Raw genomic sequence first — 19,377 nt, forward strand, 5'->3', positions numbered from 1 at the left:
TATATAAGTCTAAGTGCTATTGCTATACAATCACCATTTTTGATCTTCCCAACTGGCAATGGTGGAAGCTAGATTCACTTAATGGCCACATAATTCGCTTAACAATTGCAGTGATTCATTTAACAACCTGGCAAAAAGTTGTAAAATTGAGCATCACTTAACTATTGGCTGGCTTAACAGCAGAAACTCTGGTCTCAGTTGTGATTGTAAGTCAAGGACTACTTGTAATACTATATTAGCTTGTCTTAAAGAAGCATTGGAATGAGTGTTTTAATGGCACAACTATTGTCTTGCTTAAAAATATAAATTCTGGTCTCCATTGTGGCCGTAAGTTGAGGACTACCTGTAATACTATACCAGTTTGTCCTAAAGGAGTATTGGAGTGAGTGTTTTAATGGCACATCTTATCCTGTATAAGGATGTTATGGACTGGAGCTTCTCTTAAATATGGTCTACGTTGTTTCCTCCTGGGTGATGAGCTTTGTTTTCCATTTTGACAATATTCTCTCTTTTTCTGTAGGTGGATGGAGTATTAGTGGACTTGCCCTTCTACTATGAAGACAAGATCCAGGCTTACCTTAGTGGAAATCATCTCTTTATCAAGACTCAGTTTGACCTCTCCATGATCTTCAGTTGGAATAGACTAGTCCACATCACGGTTCCTGGCAGCTATCTCAATGCGATTTGTGGTCTCTGTGGTAACAGTGGTCAAAAACCTGGTAGAGAGTTGATTATGAAGAATGGGGCCCCAGCAGCCAATTTTATCCAGTTTGCCGACAGCTGGAAAGAAGGAGAAAGCCTTGGTTGTGTGAATGGGTGCACCAGCAACTGCCCAGGCTGTAGTGAAAAAGAGAAACAGATCTACAAGAAGGATCGCTACTGTGGGGTCCTCTCCAGAAAAGACGGACCCTTCAGGCATTGCCACAAAGTCATCGATCCAGCTCTTTACCTTGATTCTTGTGTCTTGGATACCTGTCTGTACAAAGGCTACCAGAGCATCTTGTGCAGTGCCATTGCAGCCTACGTAATGGTGTGCCAAGCAGTGGGCATCCAGATTGACCAGTGGCGTTTGGCCTCCTTTTGCAGTAAGTATTAGAGCAGTATTTTTCAACCTTGGCCACTTTAAGACTTGTGGACTTCAACTGCCAGAATTCCCCAGCCAGACCAAGATTGAGAAATATGGTATAAGAGAGATGTTTGCAAGGGAAGGTCAAAGAAAGAAGCTAACAAACAATTCTTCTCAAACCAAACTATATTTGATATGTTTAAAGTGCAATTTTGATATTTTTAAAAAAATGAATATAACATCAGCCAGAGGGGGAATTTTCCATTGGGTGTAAGGTGGGTTTATCCTTTCCTCCAGTGCTCTGATACTTGTAAAGAAATTTCCCTCTTTGAAGGTGTTATTTGAGAGGGAGGGAGGGAGCATTATTTATTTAAACATTTTTGGCCTGCTTTTTGTTAAAAGTAATCCCAAAGCAATGTACAACGAATCAACCCCACAAATCCTTTTGTTTAATGTTCTTTCTATTACAAAGAAGTGAAGTATAAATATACATATAACATTAGCTGTATTTTGGGACGCCTGGGAAGGTGTTTGTTTGTTTATTTGTTTGTTTGTTTGTTTTGATGACCACTACTATCACTATTTGTGTTTTTTAAGGGATGGGGATTTTGGCGGGTGGGGGGTGTTTGGGGATTGTCATGTGTGTGTGCATGTTGAGTCTGGTCTCTGGATGTTATGTGAATTTTGTTGTATGCATACTTTGTGTATACATACAATGACAATAAAGAATTCAAATTCGAAAAATTCAAATCACAGCAATAACACAGACAATTGTACTGTCTTTTGGCTGGTCAAGAAAGAACTTGTAGGACTGTCTAGATCAGGGCTGTCAAACTCCAACCCTGTGGGCCGGGATGCATCACGTGCTGGCCACACCCACGCCTGGTTTAGCGAAGGGGGGAAAAGTCCCGATATGTCACGTGACGACCCCGTGACAACGTGAGTTTGACACCCCTGGTCTAGATCTTCAATGGAGGCAGGGACATGCACGGGAGGGGGTCAAAATCTTCAAAAGCTGAGCCATGGTGTCACAACTGAAGCCCCACCTCTTTGGCACCAAAGAGGAGGGGCTTCAAATCTCAATAGTACGCTTGCATCTTGCAGCTCTTGAGTCATAGGATCATAAAATTATAGGGCTGGAAGAGACCTTAGAAGTATTCTGATCCAAACTCCTGCCCAAAGCAGAAGTCCTAATACCATCCCTAACAAGTGGTGTCCAATTTTTTCTTGAAAACCTTCTCCCATGGAGCAATAGCAATAGCACTTAGACTTATATACCGCTTCACAGTGCTTTATAGCCCTCTCTAAGCGGTCTACAGAGTCAGCCTATTGCCCCTAACAATCTGGTTCCTCCTTTTACCGACCTCGGAAGGATGGAAGTCTGAGTCAACCTTGAATCTGGTGAGATTCAAACTGCCAAACTACTAGCAGTCAGCAGAAGCAGCCTGCAATACTACATTCTAACTACTGTGCCACCACGGCTCAACACCCAGTTTCTCCCCACGCCCAGAGACCGAAGCAAAGTATCAACCAAAACAGCTTTGCAAAGCGACATGGCCTTCTCACTTCTAAGCACAGGTAGGAGATGAATATAGTCCCACCCACCATCAAATAGTCAAAGTGCCCTCTGCAGCTCTGCAGTTCTCAGGCGACTGCCAACTTGAGGGAGAAGCAATGGTTCAGCATTAGCCCTGCTTAATATAACCGAGAGCGTGAGATGCTTTGCACAGGTTTGGCAAAAATCCCGCAAGCTGTCAGGCTCAGGAGTCCTTCTTCCAAAGTCAACACGGATCCTATTACATGAAGGGAGATTCTGATTTTGTTTCAGTTGCTATTTATAAGCTGATTTCACACACCGCGCCAAGCTGTGATGAAGTTGGCTCACTTTGGACTTCCCGCCTTATGCGAGTCCATATATTGTTTGTAAATCGTGAATTGTGGCTTAATTTAACATTGCATTATTGGAACTAGGAATGAAGGTTTGGGAGGTACATTAGCAATCCACCCTCCAATACCCCTTGCCCAATGCAGAATCCACTATCAGCAAAAGGGAGGCCGCCACCTTTCAAAATAGTTTGTTCCATAGGTGAGGAGCTCTTACTGTTATGGAATGTTTACTGATGTTCACCTGGAATTGAAGCTTCTTCAGCTCTGACAGGATAGTGGGGAATGGAAGGATAAACCTCCAGGTGTTTCAATGACCCCCTAAAAGGATGCAAATGACCAGCTGTCTGCAAAGAACATAAATCCTTCCATTCCCCACTACCATCCAGTCAGAGCTGAAGAAACTTCTTGATTGAGAAGAAAAAAGAAAAAAACAAAGTCCAGCTGCCTCCTGAAAAAAGCACCTTTCGGTAAACAAACCATAGTTAAACAAACCATATGTGATCCCTATCTTAATATTCAATTGGTTCTTTCAGGTCCTTCCTGCCCCCGCAATTCTCACTACGAACTCTGCGGAGATGGCTGCCCTGTGACCTGTCATGGCCTCTCAGCCCCCGATGGATGTGAGACGTCATGCAAAGAAGGCTGCTACTGCAACACTGGGTTTGTCCTGAGTGGAGATGAATGTGTGCCAATAGGAGAATGTGGTTGTCTGTACCAGGGCAGGTATTACAAAAAGGGTGGTGAATTTTACCCCAGTGCCTCTTGCCAAGACAAATGTCGCTGCGGAGAAAATGGTGCTGTAGAATGTCGGAAGGTCTCCTGTGGGCCTCAGCAGGAATGCAGGATTGAGAATGGGGAGCAAGCTTGTCACCCTCGTGGCTACGGCAAATGCAGCGTGACCGGTGGAAGCCACTACCTCACTTTGGATGGAGAGAGCTTCAACTTCCTGGGGTCTTGTTCTTACACTTTGGTTGAAGTCTGCGGAAGGGATCCTGAACTGGCCCATTTCTCTGTGGTGGTGGAGAACGAGAGCAATGGGGAAGGCAAAGTCGTGTCAAAGACGGTTGTCATCACTCTTCGAGGTTATGTCATCAGACTTGTGAGAGGAACAACTTGGCAAGTTGAGGTAGGTCCTGTGTTCTGCCCAGTGGTGCATTTCCTCCTCCTTATGTCCGGACAAACTCTTTTGGTAGTTTCCTACCACATTTCCTACTTCTTCAAACAAACTAGCCCAAACTAGTGCAGTGGTTAGAATGCAGTATTGCAAGCTCATTCTGCCGACTGCCAGCAGTTCGATCCTGACCGGCTCAAGGTTGACTCAGCCTTCCATCCTTCTGAGGTGGGTAAAATGAGGACCCAGATTGTTGGGGGAAATAAGCTAATAATCACCTAGAGAGGGCTGTAAAGCACTATGAAGCAGTATATAAGTCTAAGCGCTATTGCTAAACTGTGAGGATGCTGTTGCACATGTCCAGCAGGTCTAATTGCTTACGCTTAGATGATGCTTTGCTTCTGACGTCAGTTCTTTCCCTGGTGTAAAGTATTAGTAATGCATCCAAGAAGGTTGAGTGAGCAACCTCATAAGAAACATCCACTGCTGAAATAGTCAGTCTCTCTCAAATTTGGAACTCCCTCCTGACTTCTAAAGGTGTGTTTATCTAGCATCGATAGCATGCACCTTGTGGTTCTAGCAATTTCAATTTCCCACAGTTCCACATAACGATACTGATACTAGGAGAGGATTCCCATGCTATTCATCATCAATGGATGTTGATTTTAGCTGTTCGGGTAGCCCATTCATCAGATTTCAAGACTTGCACGCAGATTAGTAGAGTCTGTCTCCCCCTTCTGTCAGTTTCTCTTTTCTACCTACTTGCTGTTTGCTAGGAAGTCCGTTGTGCTTCTTGGAATCAGAGATTTCAAGGTCATTTCCATGCTGGAGATTTATAGCATCTTCTAAAGTCATCCAACCTTAGTTGTGCCCAAATAACAGTAAAGCAGGCAGGCTCTATATCACTTCGGTGATGGCTGAGTGATACTCTGACGAGGCTGTAAATGAATAGTGCAGAAACTACTCGACTTGTATGAAAGAGTGTAAACCAGAGCTGAGTACAAATGGCCTTTCTAAATTCTGCAAAGCAACTTGAGGACAGCAATATAAGAGAGACGGGTTCTTTACATTCCTCCAGGGTGAGATTCCCGCCTCTGTGAAGAAAATTGCACTGCTGGGGAAAAAAAAAAACTTCAAATGGGGGGAGTACTCCTGTCCTGTCTTTCTTTGAAACTAAAACATTGTTGGGATGCTGGAGAGAGGATTGTACAGTGAAGGGCAAAATAGTCACACATATGCCAGGGTTATCTCATAGCCAATTATATGCAGGGATACAATCCTTCACCCACCACAGTTTCAGTAAAATGCTCTTTTTCTCTGGGGGAAAAAAATAATCTAAAATCAATTCTCCTTCCTTGAACAAAATTAGAACTTTGAGGGAAAGGGGGGGAAAATCAGGATATTTTTCTGAGGCTGACACTAATGAAAAGACGTTATTTGTTCTTGGAAGCTAGTTTAGTTGTGTTTTTCTTCCCCCTGGGAAGATGTGAAGGTGGGTTGTGTCTATCTATTCAAGAGAGCCAGTTTGGTGTAGTGGTTAAGGTGCCTTCCTAGAAACCAGGAGACAGTGAGTTCTAATCCCCATTTAGGCGTGAAATCTGGTCTGGGTGACTTTGGGCCAGTCACTGTGTGTCCCAATCCAATCCATTCCACAGGGTTGTTGTGGGAACATAGCAGTGGTAGGATTCAAAAAAAATATACTACCAGTTCTGTAGGCATGGCTTGGTTGGCTTGACAAGGGAAGGATACTGTAAAATCTCCATTCCTTCCCCACCCCACTAACCTGCTTTCCAGCTCCCTTCTCCTGTGCAGGGCAACAGAAAAAGACTCAGCCAATCAGCTGGGACTAGGGAGGCAGAGAATAGATGGGGGCGGAGCCAGTCAGAGGTGATATTTGCCAGTTCTCCAAACTACTGAAAATTTCCCCTACCGGTTCTTCAGAACTGGTCAGAACCTGCTGAATATCACCTCTAGAATACAGGAGGTGTATTAAATATGTTCACCACGTTGAGTTACTAATGAAAGTAATAAAGCTGGAAGAAAGACACTCTAATAAATGCAAAATCTTCAGGTCAGTTAAATCTCCCATGGATTTTTTTCCTCTTTCTGCACAGGTGAATGAAGAAGCCTATACCCTGCCTCTCGTGATAAAGAGAAGATCAATTTTAATCCATCAAGAGGGGAAGAACGTTGTGGTCCAGACCAACTTTGGTTTCAAAGTTCTCTACGATTCTTCCCAATTCATCCTTGTGATCATCCCTAGCACATACCAAGGACAGGTGTGTGGCTTGTGTGGCAACTTCAACGGGGAGAGACAAGATGAATTCCAACTGCCTGATGGAACCAGCACCTCCAACGTGACCACGTTTGGGGCCTCCTGGAAAGTGTCAGCGGGACGCCTCCATTGTTCCGATGACTGCAGGCAAAACTGCCGCTCCTGCAATGCTGCTGAGGTCACGTTGTATCAGCTGGCGAGTCCTTGCAGGCTGATCAAGGCCTTCTCAAGCCCTTTTGAAGCCTGCCATCTCCTGGTGGAGCCCGAAGACTATTTTAACCTCTGCCTGTACGAAACGTGTGCTGCTCGCGGAGACCAAGAAGCTCTTTGCCGAAGTCTGCAGGCCTACGTAGCTGTGTGTCAAGCGGCTGGAGCCACTATCAAGAGCTGGAGGACGGCCGCCTTCTGCCGTGAGTGGAGAAATGGATCTGCTTCTGTTATGCTCAACCACTGCTCTAGACCTGTTTGGGATCCTGTTACTCCTTTGCTTATATCTCTCGTTCCCCCATTTATCCTGAATATCTCTAGAACAGGGATGTCAAACTTAAGGCCCAGGGGCCGGATCTGAGCTACGGGGTACTTAGATCTGGCCCACAGGGCCGTCCTGGAATCAGTGGAGGACCGGCCCTCAGTGCTTCTGCCAATGAAAACGGGCTCCCAAGCTCCGTTTTTGGCTACCACAGCCTCCTGCAACCCGCTGCCAGCAAAAACGGAGCTCGGGAGGGCAGCCATCCCGAAGCTCCATTTTCTCTGGCAGAAGGTTACAGGAGGCCATCCAGTGGTGGGATTCAAATTTTTTTACTACCAGTTCTTTGGGTGTGGCTTGGTGGGCGTGGCTTGGTGGCATGGCTTGGTGGCGTGCCAGCGGAAGGAGACTGCAAAATCCCCATTCCCTCCCCACCCCACTAACCTGCTTTCCAGCTCCGTTCTCCTGTGCAGGGCAACAGAAAAAGACCCAGCCAATCAGCTGGGACTAGGGAGGCAGAGATTAGATGGGGGCGGGACCAGTCAGAGGCGGTATTTGCTGGTTCTCCGAACTACTCAAAATTTTCGCTACTGGTTCTCCAGAACCGGTCAGAACCTGCTGAATACCACCTCAGAAGCCATCCCAGCTGAAACAGAGATCGGGAGCCCCTTTCTCTGGCAGAGTGCTCGGGCCACCACAGGTGCCCCTGACACAAGTGACATCGAGCTGGCCACGCCCATCCTGGCCACGCCCATACCAGCCCCCAGAGATCAAACACAACCCTGATGTGGCCCTCAATGAAACCAAGTTTGACACCCCTGCTCTAGAAGTTAGAGTGTTGCTCTCAAATTCTGGAAGCTCAGATTGAATCCCCTTTCAGCCCTAACATGGAACCATCCCTTCACCTAAACTACCTTTGGGTCCTCAACTTATGACCATTTACTTAACGACCATTACTACGGCATCGAAGGAAGTGACTTATGATTGGTCCTCACACTTACAGCTGTGGCAGCATCACCCCCTTGCTCACATGATCAAAATTCTAGCGCTTGGCACCCAGCAAGTGTTTACAATGGTTGCAGAATCAGAATCTTGGGTCATGGAATTGCCGCTTGCAATTTTCAGGAGGAGCGATGCGGGGGTAGAGATTTCCAACAAGCAAAGCCAATAGAGGAAACCAGATTTGTGTGTAATGCTTGCATCGTTTGCTCAACAAACATGGCAAAAAAAAAAGTCATAACATTGGACATGACTCACATAACAACCCCATCACTTAGCAAAAGAAATTTTGATCCCAGTTATGGTCATAAATCAAGGATTATCTTTAGGCATTAATAAAATTAAATGGGGTAGGAGAGGAAAACTATACAGGCAGCCCTGAAACTAATTTTGAAAAGGCGCTTCAATAGAAGATGGCTTGATACAACTCTATGAACTATAAATTTTATTTATTTCTGTTATTTATCCATTTGAACCTTTAAATAGCCACCTACCTTGTGTCAAACTCTGGGCAGGTCATAACCAAGAGATAACAACCATATCTACCTACAATAAAAATATAATGAAATCCAAAAGATTAAAAAAAAAATGGCACTTATAGCTAACATTTTTTCTTGAAGCCCACAAGAGGTTCATCTCACAAAACTTGCCTTATCCCAGGTCTTGAGTTCTTTTCAAAAGGTTAAAAGAGTTTAGCCTTAAAAGGATTTTGATGACATGTAAGTGTAGAAGTCAGTGAACTCCTTTTTCTTATTTGTGACTTACTCTGTCTTCTCTGCCAGATTTATCTTATCTGGGATACGACCCGCTCAGCCCATGGCAGCCTAATTTATCTTTGCTTTTCACTTTTCTCTGATAGCATAAAGATAGCTTAGCTAACCACTATTTTAATATACCAAAGAGCCTCCTTATCGCCTGTTCATTTAGCACAAGAGAGGTAAATCTTTTTCTAACGCTTGTAAGCAGGAGTGGGCTGCTATCGGTTCACACTGGTTCAGGCAAACCGGATGTTAATTTTACATCTGATTAGCCAAACTGGTACTTGCAACGACTGCCTGGCACCACCCACCCTGACCCACCCCTCCCAGGAGTCTCCACACGGTCCATTTTGGATCTCAGGTGTAATTGTACGTGCAGAGGCTCAGGGAGGGTGAAAAACGGGCCACCTGGAGTCTGGGGCTACGCCACGCCCACCATGGCCACGCCCACCCAGCAACTGGGCAGAGAACCAATTTTTTTGAAGCCCACCCTGATAATATTTTCTCAGTGATCAACTGGCGTCTCGTGGTAGATGGAGAGGTAGCAAGCCTTTGATGTCATAGAGCAGGGGTGGGCAAACTTTTTGGCTCGGGGGCTGCATTGACTTTTAAAATTTGACAGACGGGCCGGGTCAGCACAAGATTTTTTGGGAATCGCCCCCACCCTTCCCCCTCTTCTCCTCCTTCCCCTCCCTTGGAGGCCCCCTGAGTCAGGAGTTGCTACCGCCAGCGGGCTCCAGTCCCGCGTTGCCTCGGGAAGGAAAGGCAAAAAGGAAGAGCTGCGGTGGTGCTTTGCAATGGGAGCAGCGGCATCGGAGGCTCAGGCTCAGCGGCTCCTGGTTTTGCCTTTTCCTTCCCAAGGCAACACGGGACTGGAGCCGCGCGAGCTGCGCCGGCGGTAGCAACTCCTGACAGCCCCAGCCAGACACCTGAGCGGAGCCCGGGCGGAACTGCCTGTTGCTGCTGCCGGAGCACCGCCGGGTCGCCTCCTCCAAGCAGCCTGCCCGCCCGCCGGGCTTCCCTCCGCCGCGCGGCTCGGGGCCAGGCGAGAGCGCCCGCGAGTTAAAAGGAAGCCGAAAGTTGCTGGGAAGTTGCTCGGGTTTCCGGGCTTCCAGGCTTAAACTTTGCACAGGCAAAGTTTGCAGGCGGGAGCATCTTCCCGCCGAGGAGCAGGAAGGGTTCGCCCGGCGGGCGGGCGGGCTGTTGGAGGAGGCAACCCGGCGGTGCTCCGGGTTTCCTCGGCCGCGCGGCTCGGGCCAGGCACAAGCACCGCGAGGAAAAAGGAAGCCGCAAGTTGCTGAGAAGTTGCTCGGGTGCTGGGAGCAGGCTTTTAAAGTGCCGCCCGAGCAGGACCGCCAAGCCGGGAACGGGCACCAAGGCAGGGCAAGGCTCCACCAGCAGCGGCCTAGCTTTAGGTGGCTCCAAGCAGCCCACTCCAAGCAGCCCGCCCGCCCGCCCGCTGGGCGGAACCCTTCCCGCTCCTCAGCCGGAAGACGCTCCCGCCTGCAAACTCTGCCTTTGCAAAGTTTAAGCCTGGAAGCCCCGGAAAAAATAGGGGATTGGCGGGACTCACCTTCGAGAGGTCGCACTCGAAGGTGATTTCGAACTCCCAGCCAAGGCCTTTGCAAAGTTCTTCTTTTTTCTTTCTTACCCCGAGAGCGCTTCGCACTGTTTTGCAGCTTTGGGGGCCATGCGGTGCAGGGCAATACGCCACGCCCAGCGATTTTTTTTCAGGGCGGGCCAGATTGGACAGACTAACGGGCCGGATGTGGCCTGCGGGCCGTAGTTTGCCCACCCTGTCATAGAGTCAAGCTCAACTTCTGGTGATTACATGGACAAGTTATCATTTTCTTCCAAGACATTCCAATATGGACATCCATTATTATTATTATTGTTGTTGTTGTTGTTGTTATTATTATTATTATTATTATTATTATTATTATTATTATTATTATTCACAAAAAATGACAGTGTACACAGCAAATGAGATACCTATGCTGGGGTTATTGACACCCTCTTCTTTCTTCTAACAGTTGATTACATGAAAAAGCATCTCTTATTAAAGATAGAGCCTGACCTCCTGCAGAGAGTTTTGAAATTAGGCGTAGGATCTCATTTAAGTTAGTCAATTTGCCCATAATAGATCATTGCAATGTAGATGTTCAGCCCCTATTACACATGCAATTAAGCCATCTCTTTCCTCAAAGCATGAAAACCATGGACACTTTCGATCAAAGTTCTCTAATTCTGCTTTCCTTCTTTCCTCAGCCTTAACTTGCCCACATAACAGCCACTACGAGCTGTGTACCAGATCCTGTGATTTTACCTGTGCTGGTCTATCTTCTCCCATTCAGTGTACTGAGAAATGCTTTGAAGGCTGCCAGTGCAATGGTGGCTATGTTTCTGATGGGGAAAAGTGCATATCCATGGATAACTGTGGCTGTGTACATGATGGACGCTACATGAAGGTTGGTACCAGAATTGTTCTTAGCTGTTTCATGAATGTGCAGACTTATAGTGTATATAGGGAGGCAGGGAATGTTGTGGGACCCATTCCCTAGGGAGATACACCTGGTGGGACCCAGAAGAAGGGCCTTCTCCATGGTGGACCCCTCTCTCTGGAACACCATCCCCCCAGAGATTAAAATGGCCCCCACTCTAGCACTCTTCCGGGAGGCACTGAAGAAGACCTGGTTCTGCCAGAGCGCCTGGGGAACCCAGAGAGGGATGGAGCCCATTAATTGGCTCATGTGAGGTGCTGTCACTGGGATGGGGGTGGGGATGATTTTATTATATTAGTTTATTATATGATCCTTCTTGTGTTAGTTTTACTGTTTTATATTAGGTTTTCTATTCTGTAAGCCGCCTTGAGTCGCCATGTGCGAATTGTTCTTGTTAGTTGCGAAGTATTTGACATGTGCGAATAGGCAGCAATATAAATTCCCTAAATAAATTCCCTAAATAGTGATGCCTAGAGAAGAGAGACCAGAAGCTCTTCTGATTCGATGCACACACACACACTCAATAAAAACATTGACCTGAGATGCTGCAAAATAAGTTACCCGGCATTTCCTGTTTGCCATCTAATTGAGAATCTGTCGTGGCCTCGTCCTTCCTTTGCCTGTGCATTGGGATGGGCCGTAGGCCTTAAATATGCAAAAGTCCAATAATTAGATGGGCTTCTTTTCCCAACTGGAAATTGACAGAGACTGTAACATTCTGGACAGAAAAGGAGTGTGTATAACAGCAACCAGGACAAAACTTTATATCATTCAAGTGATGGTTTGGAGGGGGGAGGAATGAAGAGGTTTGTCAGAAATGGTGTAGGGTCTCCTGCTTGGGTGGGGTGGGGTGGACTAGATGGCCTACAAGGCCCCTTCCAACTCTGTTAATCTGTAATTCTGTAACTCAGTTAATATAAATGGAGGAAGGATGCAGAAGAGCAAGCGCTGAAAGCACTTTTAGATCAGGCGTGTCCAACCTTTGCAACTTTAAGACTTGTGCACTTCCGTTCCTAAAATTCCCCAGCCAGCTGTGTGGTTGTTAGGCTGGCTGGGGAATTCTGGGAGTTGAAGTCCGCAAGTCTTAAAGTTGCAAAGGTTGGTCAACTCTGATTTAGAGGGACACGCCATCATTTTAAGGGTGTAAGTGTCAGGATTCCAGCACTTAACCCCATTTAAATCATGAGTCTCGAGCCAAACTTCCAAAACTTCAAAGGGATTTATTGGGAGTTAAAAGGTCTGGTGCTGCCTGGGTGTAGCCGACTCTGAGACACATCATTCATTGTCACACTTGACCCAGGTTTTCCCCCACCCCCTGGGTGTATCGTAATTCATATTCTCCAATGGGACACATCCATAGCCCAGAGTCATCAGTCATGCTCTCCAATTAGAATTTTGTGTGGCAGAAACTTTGGTCACCTAGTTACTATCTTTGAAAACATTTATGGAATGCAGTTTCGGTTTGCAAGCTACTGCATTGCTCCCCCTCCCTTTCTGTTGGCAATTCTAAAAGGCCATAGAAATATTTTATGAGTTGACAGTAAGATTAAAATGTCAGCTTTTTCTATGTAAGGCGAAATCTCTGAGGTTTTAAAAGAATTCTTTCCAGGACATTGATATTTATGAATTATATTTGTTTGGCCACCCTCTGCCATAGGCTGAAGAAATCATTCTCTCCAGGGATTGTTCGGAAAAATGCACCTGCCATGCGTCAGGTCAGCTCGCCTGCAATAAAACCAGCTGCCCCAAAGGGGAGGTTTGCGCCCTTCAAAATGGCCGACATGGTTGCTTCAAGCAGGAAGGGGAATGCCACCTCAGCTTAGAAGCGGAACTGACCACCTTTGATGGCGTCTCTGGGACAATACTTTATGACGGTGCCTATGTGATGGCCTCTCTCTGCGACGAAAAAGCCCAGATGTGGTTTCGGCTGGTGGTGGATTTCAGGAGCTGCAATGGTAAAATGAGCTCCGTTTCTGCCATTTACCTCTTCTTCCAAGAGGCTGTTCTTGCTGTCAACCAAGACAAGGAAGTTTGGGTAAGAAAGGCTGAGTTGGTGATTCTTGGTGCTGTAAACAAAGCCAACTTGTGGTGGAGTTAAACACCTTAATATAGTGTTTCTCAACCATGGCAGCTTTAAGATATGTGGACTTCAACTCCCAGAAATCCCCAGCCAGCCATGCTGGCTGGGGAATTCTGGGAGTTGAAGTCCACATACCTTTAAGCTGTCAAGGTTGAGAATCAATGCCTAACTGAATTTGGATTTCATCCCAATGTGTACACACTAACCTATTGCAGGTATTGCTCAACTTACAACCACTTGTTTAGCAACAGTTCAAAGTTACAATGGCGCTGAGAAAAAAGTGACTTACAACCTCTAAGCATACTTACAACCATTGCAACATCTCCATAGTCATGTGATCAAAATTCAGCTACTTGGAATCGATATGTAATGGCGATGGTTACAGGGCCACGTGATCACCATTCTTGACCGTCACAGCCAGCTACCTCCAGGCAAAATCAATGGGGGAAGCTGGATTTGCTTAACAACCACATGATTCACTTAACAACCAACATCAGAAAAAGGATCATAGAGAGAAATCAGGCACAAGTCGCTTAACAACCACTTTGCTTCACAATGGAAATTTTCTGCTCCCAATTGTGGTCATAAGTGGAGGACTACCACTATTTATTTCATTTCATTAAATTATTTATACGGCCATGCATCTCACCACAGTGACTCCGGGTGGTGTACAGACATTAAAACCCTACATTTAAAAGAGTATTCCGTGGCACACTTGGTAAATGACACTTTCCAATCATAATATCTACTTGAAGAAAAGAACAATCTTACTTCAAAAATAAGTATTTTCCACTGTTTTTTTTTTTTTTGCTGCTCGGGGGAAGTCTTGCTTTAGAGAAAGCACTAGAGACTTTGCCTTGTTGTGAAGAAAGTCCACTCAATCTCTGCCTGTAAATTTGATGGAAAATTCTGGAAGGTCTGATTGTATACAGTTCTAGCTTGGGTTCCCCCCAATTATTATTATTTTTTGAGGGGGGGGGGGAATTTTGATGGCACACTTTGTTTTAAAACTGCATTATGCCTATTATAGGACTAATACATCATTTTGTGTTATTTCCTGTCACAAAACAGCCTTCATATTCAGAGGGGTTCTGAAGGTGACAGAAAGGGAATCTGTGGGATCATAGCCACCCCATCCCTGTGTTAAACCTTCCTTTAAATTCTCCACTAAATATTAACAGAAATGGTCCAACTGTGAATTCAGTGTGTTGGTTGAATGTTAACAAAGAAAAATGAATGAAATCTTCTGTATTTTCAGACGGAAATTCACACAGGGAAGCCATTTTTAATTTCATACAATTAATGTCTTTCTTTCGACTCCTTTTCCCCCCCACTCTTATCTCTTATACCTCTAAAACAAGCACAAGGGCAATTCTGGCTAATTTGGCTATAAACCACTCTAATTATTAGACCATTTCTCCCAGTTTTGAACTCTGACCCTCATTTGAAGATGTAGCATTTCAAGAAACTTAACATATTCCCCGATCACTTTCTGTTCAGGTGAATGGACAACAGGTGAAACTTCCGGCTTCCCTTTTTAAAAGTGTGTTTGTGAGCATCTCTGAAAATGTTGTCACCATTAGACATGGGACGGCTCTTCAAGTGCTCTTTGACCTCAAAGGAGAAGTGGCCGTGAAGGTCAAAGACAGCCTGGCAGGCAAGCTGTGTGGATCCTGCAGAAATTTCAATGGTGACCTCTCTGATGACCTTACGCTACCCAATGGTCAAGTTGTAGGGGACATTTCTGTGGTGATCAATGCATGGAAGGCCAGAGACTTCGTGGACTGGTAAGTTAATGCTTTAGTCATTTATTCACTGATTTAGGAGTGCACAGCTGGAGTGTTGTTGTTTTTTCCTTGTCCAGAACCGTGTTCCCATTGGGACAATCTGTTAAGAATGCATGCTATTGGTGGATAGAACGAAAAACAGAGGTTGAAGTAGACAAAGTGAAACATGAAAAGAGGGAACTATTTGTCTCTCTTTGGGCCAATCTTTTTCTTTCTTTTTTTCCCCCCTGCTCGCCCCATCCAGTAGCTGTCAGATTCTTCCTGCAAAAGGCTGAGAGCCAGAGATAGGAAATAGAGATAGGAGATAGAGATAGAAGATATGGAATAGATAGGAGATAGGGATGGAGATCGGGATGGGGATAGACAGACAGACAGACAAAATACAAGAGAGAGAGATGAGAGAGAGAGAGTTGAAAGAGATAGAGTTGGTAGAGAGATAGAGTTGAGAGAGATAAGAGAGAGAGAGAGATGATAGAGGAATGATATGGATGAGAAATAATAGAGATGATAGAGATAGCAATGGAGATAGAGATAGATAGGAATAGAGATGATTGATAGAGAGACAGAGATGATAGAGATATTTATTTGCAAAGGCTTTCGAAACTTAAGCTGAAAGGGAGGCAGTTTTCCTATCCAATTTACTTGTGCTTGCAGCGGTAGACCAATCTTTTCAATTAGAAATAGCCAGAAGGCATTCAGTCGCCTCAGAAATTCACAAAGAGCCTACAACAATGCTAAAAATGTAAAGCAATGAGTCTAATTGTAATGAGCTCTCCAATAACCCAGAAGCACATGTAATATGCTATAGGAAATGAGAAACCACAGATTCAAATGAATTAAAGTATAAGTTTCTGGGCCCAGAGCAAACAATGTTTAAATAAGCTTGAAACTGCCTTAAATTCAAAGTGTCGAACTGCACATAGGAGGCATGGCATTTCTTTCTTTTGACGGCATGGAAGCAGCCACCCATGGTCAAACCAATATGGTTGGATATAATATTCAATGAGTAAGTCTAGCAATCTCCATATTTTTCAAAACCTCCATTAAATACTATTCCAGGCTTGATCTTATTTCCTGGTTTCTCAGTAATGTTGCTCTTAGATCTGCAAAATAAATTTGTGGGTGCTTTCTTTTAAAATTTAGGATGTAATGGCCTCGGCACCATTGTCCCAAAGAAAGTGGATTCCCAGTCGCTTTTGTCTCGTTGTAAGAACTTCTAATTATAAACACCACATAGCCTGAGGTGTTTTTATTTAGGTTGGCTTCGGGTTTGTAAACTTCTTTGGCTGGTTAGATGCTTTAACTGGGTTCTTACCAATATTAACCCACTCTTTTTTTAATGACCCCATAATCTCTTGAAAGGTGGGGTCTGGGTAACTGAATGGAGCTGAGTGTTTACTGGCCGGATGCCCTTCCTGACACCAATGCGGAGTTTTGTTCAGCAGATATATTCTCAGTGTGCCCAGAAAGAGAAATGTCTGCCTCCACCTAGGAATCGAACTCACAGCCTCCTGATTGTGAGACGAGAGCTCCACCTCTAGGCCACCGCACCACTCAATATTAACCCTCTTGAACATCACTTATAGTAAGAAAGCAACTGTGGCTACGGAGTCTATAACAATCCAATTTATTTTTCTTTCTCTTTTCTAGCGAGCAATAATTCAAAAGGTCGATCCAGTCCATCAACCTCCACGAGTGACCATGGCTCACTGCTGCTTTGCTCTTAAAAGATGCTTTATCTGCAATGCCCCAAGAAAGCATTGTAAAAATCCAAATAATATACATACATACATACATACATACATGTGTGTGTGTGTGTATGAATCATGTAAGGCTGCTGATTATGACTTTTTTAAAATTAAGACATGATAAAGAAATAAATTGTGCTTTCTATCTAATTTATAAGGTCTAAAAATTGAAATAAAGTATTTCCTCTGGACCAGAATTTTGACATCACACAGCTCAATAATGAATAGCTGATAGCAAATGAGTTTTTTTTTTATAAGAATTCTGAATTGCTGCTTTGGAAACAACTGATGAAATGAAATTTAAGCTGTGTGAAGTGGTTTAATTTTTGGAACATTTTTGTACACATGCATTGTTTTGATTTTTGTGTTCTCCCATCTATTCCCACATAAACCTTTGTGACAACTTTTGGGAAGAAATCAATATGGCTGCTAGCATACTGTAATTTCACCTTCACAATTCATGACTTTTAAATGTTACATAGGAGTGGTGCTTTGGAACTGAAAGGTTTTCCTCATCGTAACTGCTCAGATTTTTTGCAAATCATGATCAATGGATCAAGCGCACTAATTGTTTTATTTCCATTTGTATGACATAGGGTGGCCAGGGATTTTTGATACCCTGCCATTTTTTATAGTCCAGAGGAGGCAGGATACTCACTGGCTGCTGTTCTTCACATTCTGTGATTGGTCTGCTGAAGTTTGGGCTCTGATCACTTTTGGTGTTCCTTATAGACTCTCTATAAGTGTAAATGGGAAGTGTAAAGTGCCCTAATCCAGAGATGAGCATCCTATACACATTGTGTGTGCCAGGTGACACTTCCCAGTGCGTTTAAGTACATATCGGACACAGAAAACACCTTTAAAAGGCATTCCACTTACATAGTGAGACGAGAAGACTTTGACAAGATTGAGCTGATGGCATTGATGCTTTCCAATAGAGAGAGAAAGAGACAGAGAGACAGAGGGAGAGAAATAAAGAGAGTGAGAGAGAGACACAGAGAGAGAGATAAAAAGAGAGACAGGGAGACAGAGGGAGAGAGAGAAAGACAGAGAGAGAGAGAGAGAGAGAGAAAGAGAGAGAGAGAGAGATAAAAGATATATATATATATATATATATATATATATATATATATATATATATATATATATATATATATATATATATATATATATATATATATATAAAGAGAGACAGGAGACAGAGGGAGAGAGAGACAGACAGACAGAGAGACAGAGAGAGAGAGACACACAGAGAGAGAGATAAAAAGAGAGACAGGGAGACAGAGGGAAAGAGAGAGACAGACAAACAGAGAGAGAGACAGAGGGAGAGGGAGAGGGAGAGACAGAGAGAGAGAACCAGAGAAGAGGAGAGAGAATATTGGCAAATAGAGGCATTGGGTCTGATTCTGGCTATTATTCACCTTACTGTAGAAATGCCAGTAAGTGGTAAAAAGAACACCTAGCCTCCTCTTGCTATAAATATTCCTATGTCTGTCCACAATGTTCTCTGCACAAAACCACATAACTCTTGATAGTAAAGTTGATAGCAAGGGATTTTGGTCACAGCATCAGGATGAGTCAATAAGTGGCAGTGGAAGAGGGTAGTAGACACGTTCTGAGTAGTGGGGAGGAAGTAAATATTCTGTCATGCTCTGTTGAGGTTCCTTCTTAGTAAGTGACATCTGAAGAGGTCGAGTGGCAAGGGAGGGATCATAGCTGCTCTGTCCTTGGAACAGGAAGCAATCTATGGGAAAGAAAGAGGATTTAATGTTACACAATGATGTCTGGCTCCCACTCAGTCTGATCTGAGAATGTTGTGCGGATGAATGTAGGGGGCGTGTATAAGCACATCAACGTGCCTACCGCCCCTGTTCTATTGTTTCTTTGTTTTCTTATATGTATCCATTTTGTGTATTCATAACTATGTTTATACTTATACCTGTTATCTTATAATTGCTTGACAAAATAAAATAAATAAAATGAAAAATAAAATGAAAAGAAACTAGGTTTGCACCAAGCAGCAGGCTAAGGGTTTTATGTGAATACTACCCCTGTAATACAAGAAAAAAGAGGATTCTGGGGAATGTTGTATTTGCCTGAGTTTTCTGCCACCATGTTTAGAAAGATTAAGCTAGTGTCCAATGAAATCACATTATGGATGAATGCATATTCCTCAGCAATGGACATGGAACTGGGAAATAATAACGCAGTTGTTCATTTTGAACTATCTGCGTTACTTCCATCCCAGATACAACGTAATCCCCTCCTCTCCTTTAAATATTGCATGTGTGTGTGGAGATACTTCACACAAATACATCCAGAAGTACTTAAGAAAATGGGTTTGCATAAATATATGAACAATATCAAAGGATTTATAGCGTGTGTATTAATTTATAATGCTTGCTTGCTAAAAGCAATAGCTTTGCACATTTTGGATTCTGAATATGCCAGTGGGGTACCAGATGCGGAGTTCCCACTGACATTCACAAAGCAATTGGCCCTGTTGAAGATAAAGCTTATGATAAAAGGTTCCTGTAGTTCTTACAGTAGACAGACAGATGCTTATGGGAAGCCTACAGGCCATTAAGATGATAGCAATCTGCTTATTATATGCTACCATTTTATATGGAGATTCTATTCTTGACTACCAGACTTAATAATTGATTGCATATTAATATGTCAAACACCAAATGTATTCT

At 44.1% G+C, this 19,377-nt stretch overlaps 2 protein-coding genes across 2 annotated transcripts in view; one reads left to right on the forward strand and one right to left on the reverse strand.

The window, feature by feature from the left end:
* The window catches only part of FCGBP (Fc gamma binding protein), a 54,994-nt gene extending 37,301 nt beyond the window's left edge, over positions 1 to 17,693 (forward strand). Inside the window, exons 15-21 of the mRNA XM_087970886.1 lie at positions 521 to 1,085; positions 3,487 to 4,079; positions 6,179 to 6,749; positions 10,831 to 11,030; positions 12,721 to 13,098; positions 14,644 to 14,930; positions 16,581 to 17,693. Of these exons, the coding sequence (XP_087827012.1) occupies positions 521 to 1,085; positions 3,487 to 4,079; positions 6,179 to 6,749; positions 10,831 to 11,030; positions 12,721 to 13,098; positions 14,644 to 14,930; positions 16,581 to 16,590 (2,604 nt within the window). The 3' untranslated portion in view covers positions 16,591 to 17,693. The remainder of the gene's footprint in view (positions 1 to 520; positions 1,086 to 3,486; positions 4,080 to 6,178; positions 6,750 to 10,830; positions 11,031 to 12,720; positions 13,099 to 14,643; positions 14,931 to 16,580) is intronic.
* A 185-nt stretch (positions 17,694 to 17,878) lies between these two features.
* The window catches only part of LOC113426785 (IgGFc-binding protein-like), a 37,406-nt gene continuing 35,907 nt past the window's right edge, over positions 17,879 to 19,377 (reverse strand). Inside the window, exon 15 of the mRNA XM_087970887.1 lies at positions 17,879 to 18,422. The gene's annotated coding sequence lies outside the window, so the exon portion shown is untranslated. The remainder of the gene's footprint in view (positions 18,423 to 19,377) is intronic.

The sequence above is a fragment of the Notechis scutatus genome, chromosome 8 (assembly GCF_049901735.1).
Source record: "Notechis scutatus isolate UNSWTSFEM ecotype Mainland chromosome 8, rNotScu1.2, whole genome shotgun sequence".
Classification (NCBI taxonomy): Eukaryota; Metazoa; Chordata; class Lepidosauria; order Squamata; family Elapidae; genus Notechis; species Notechis scutatus.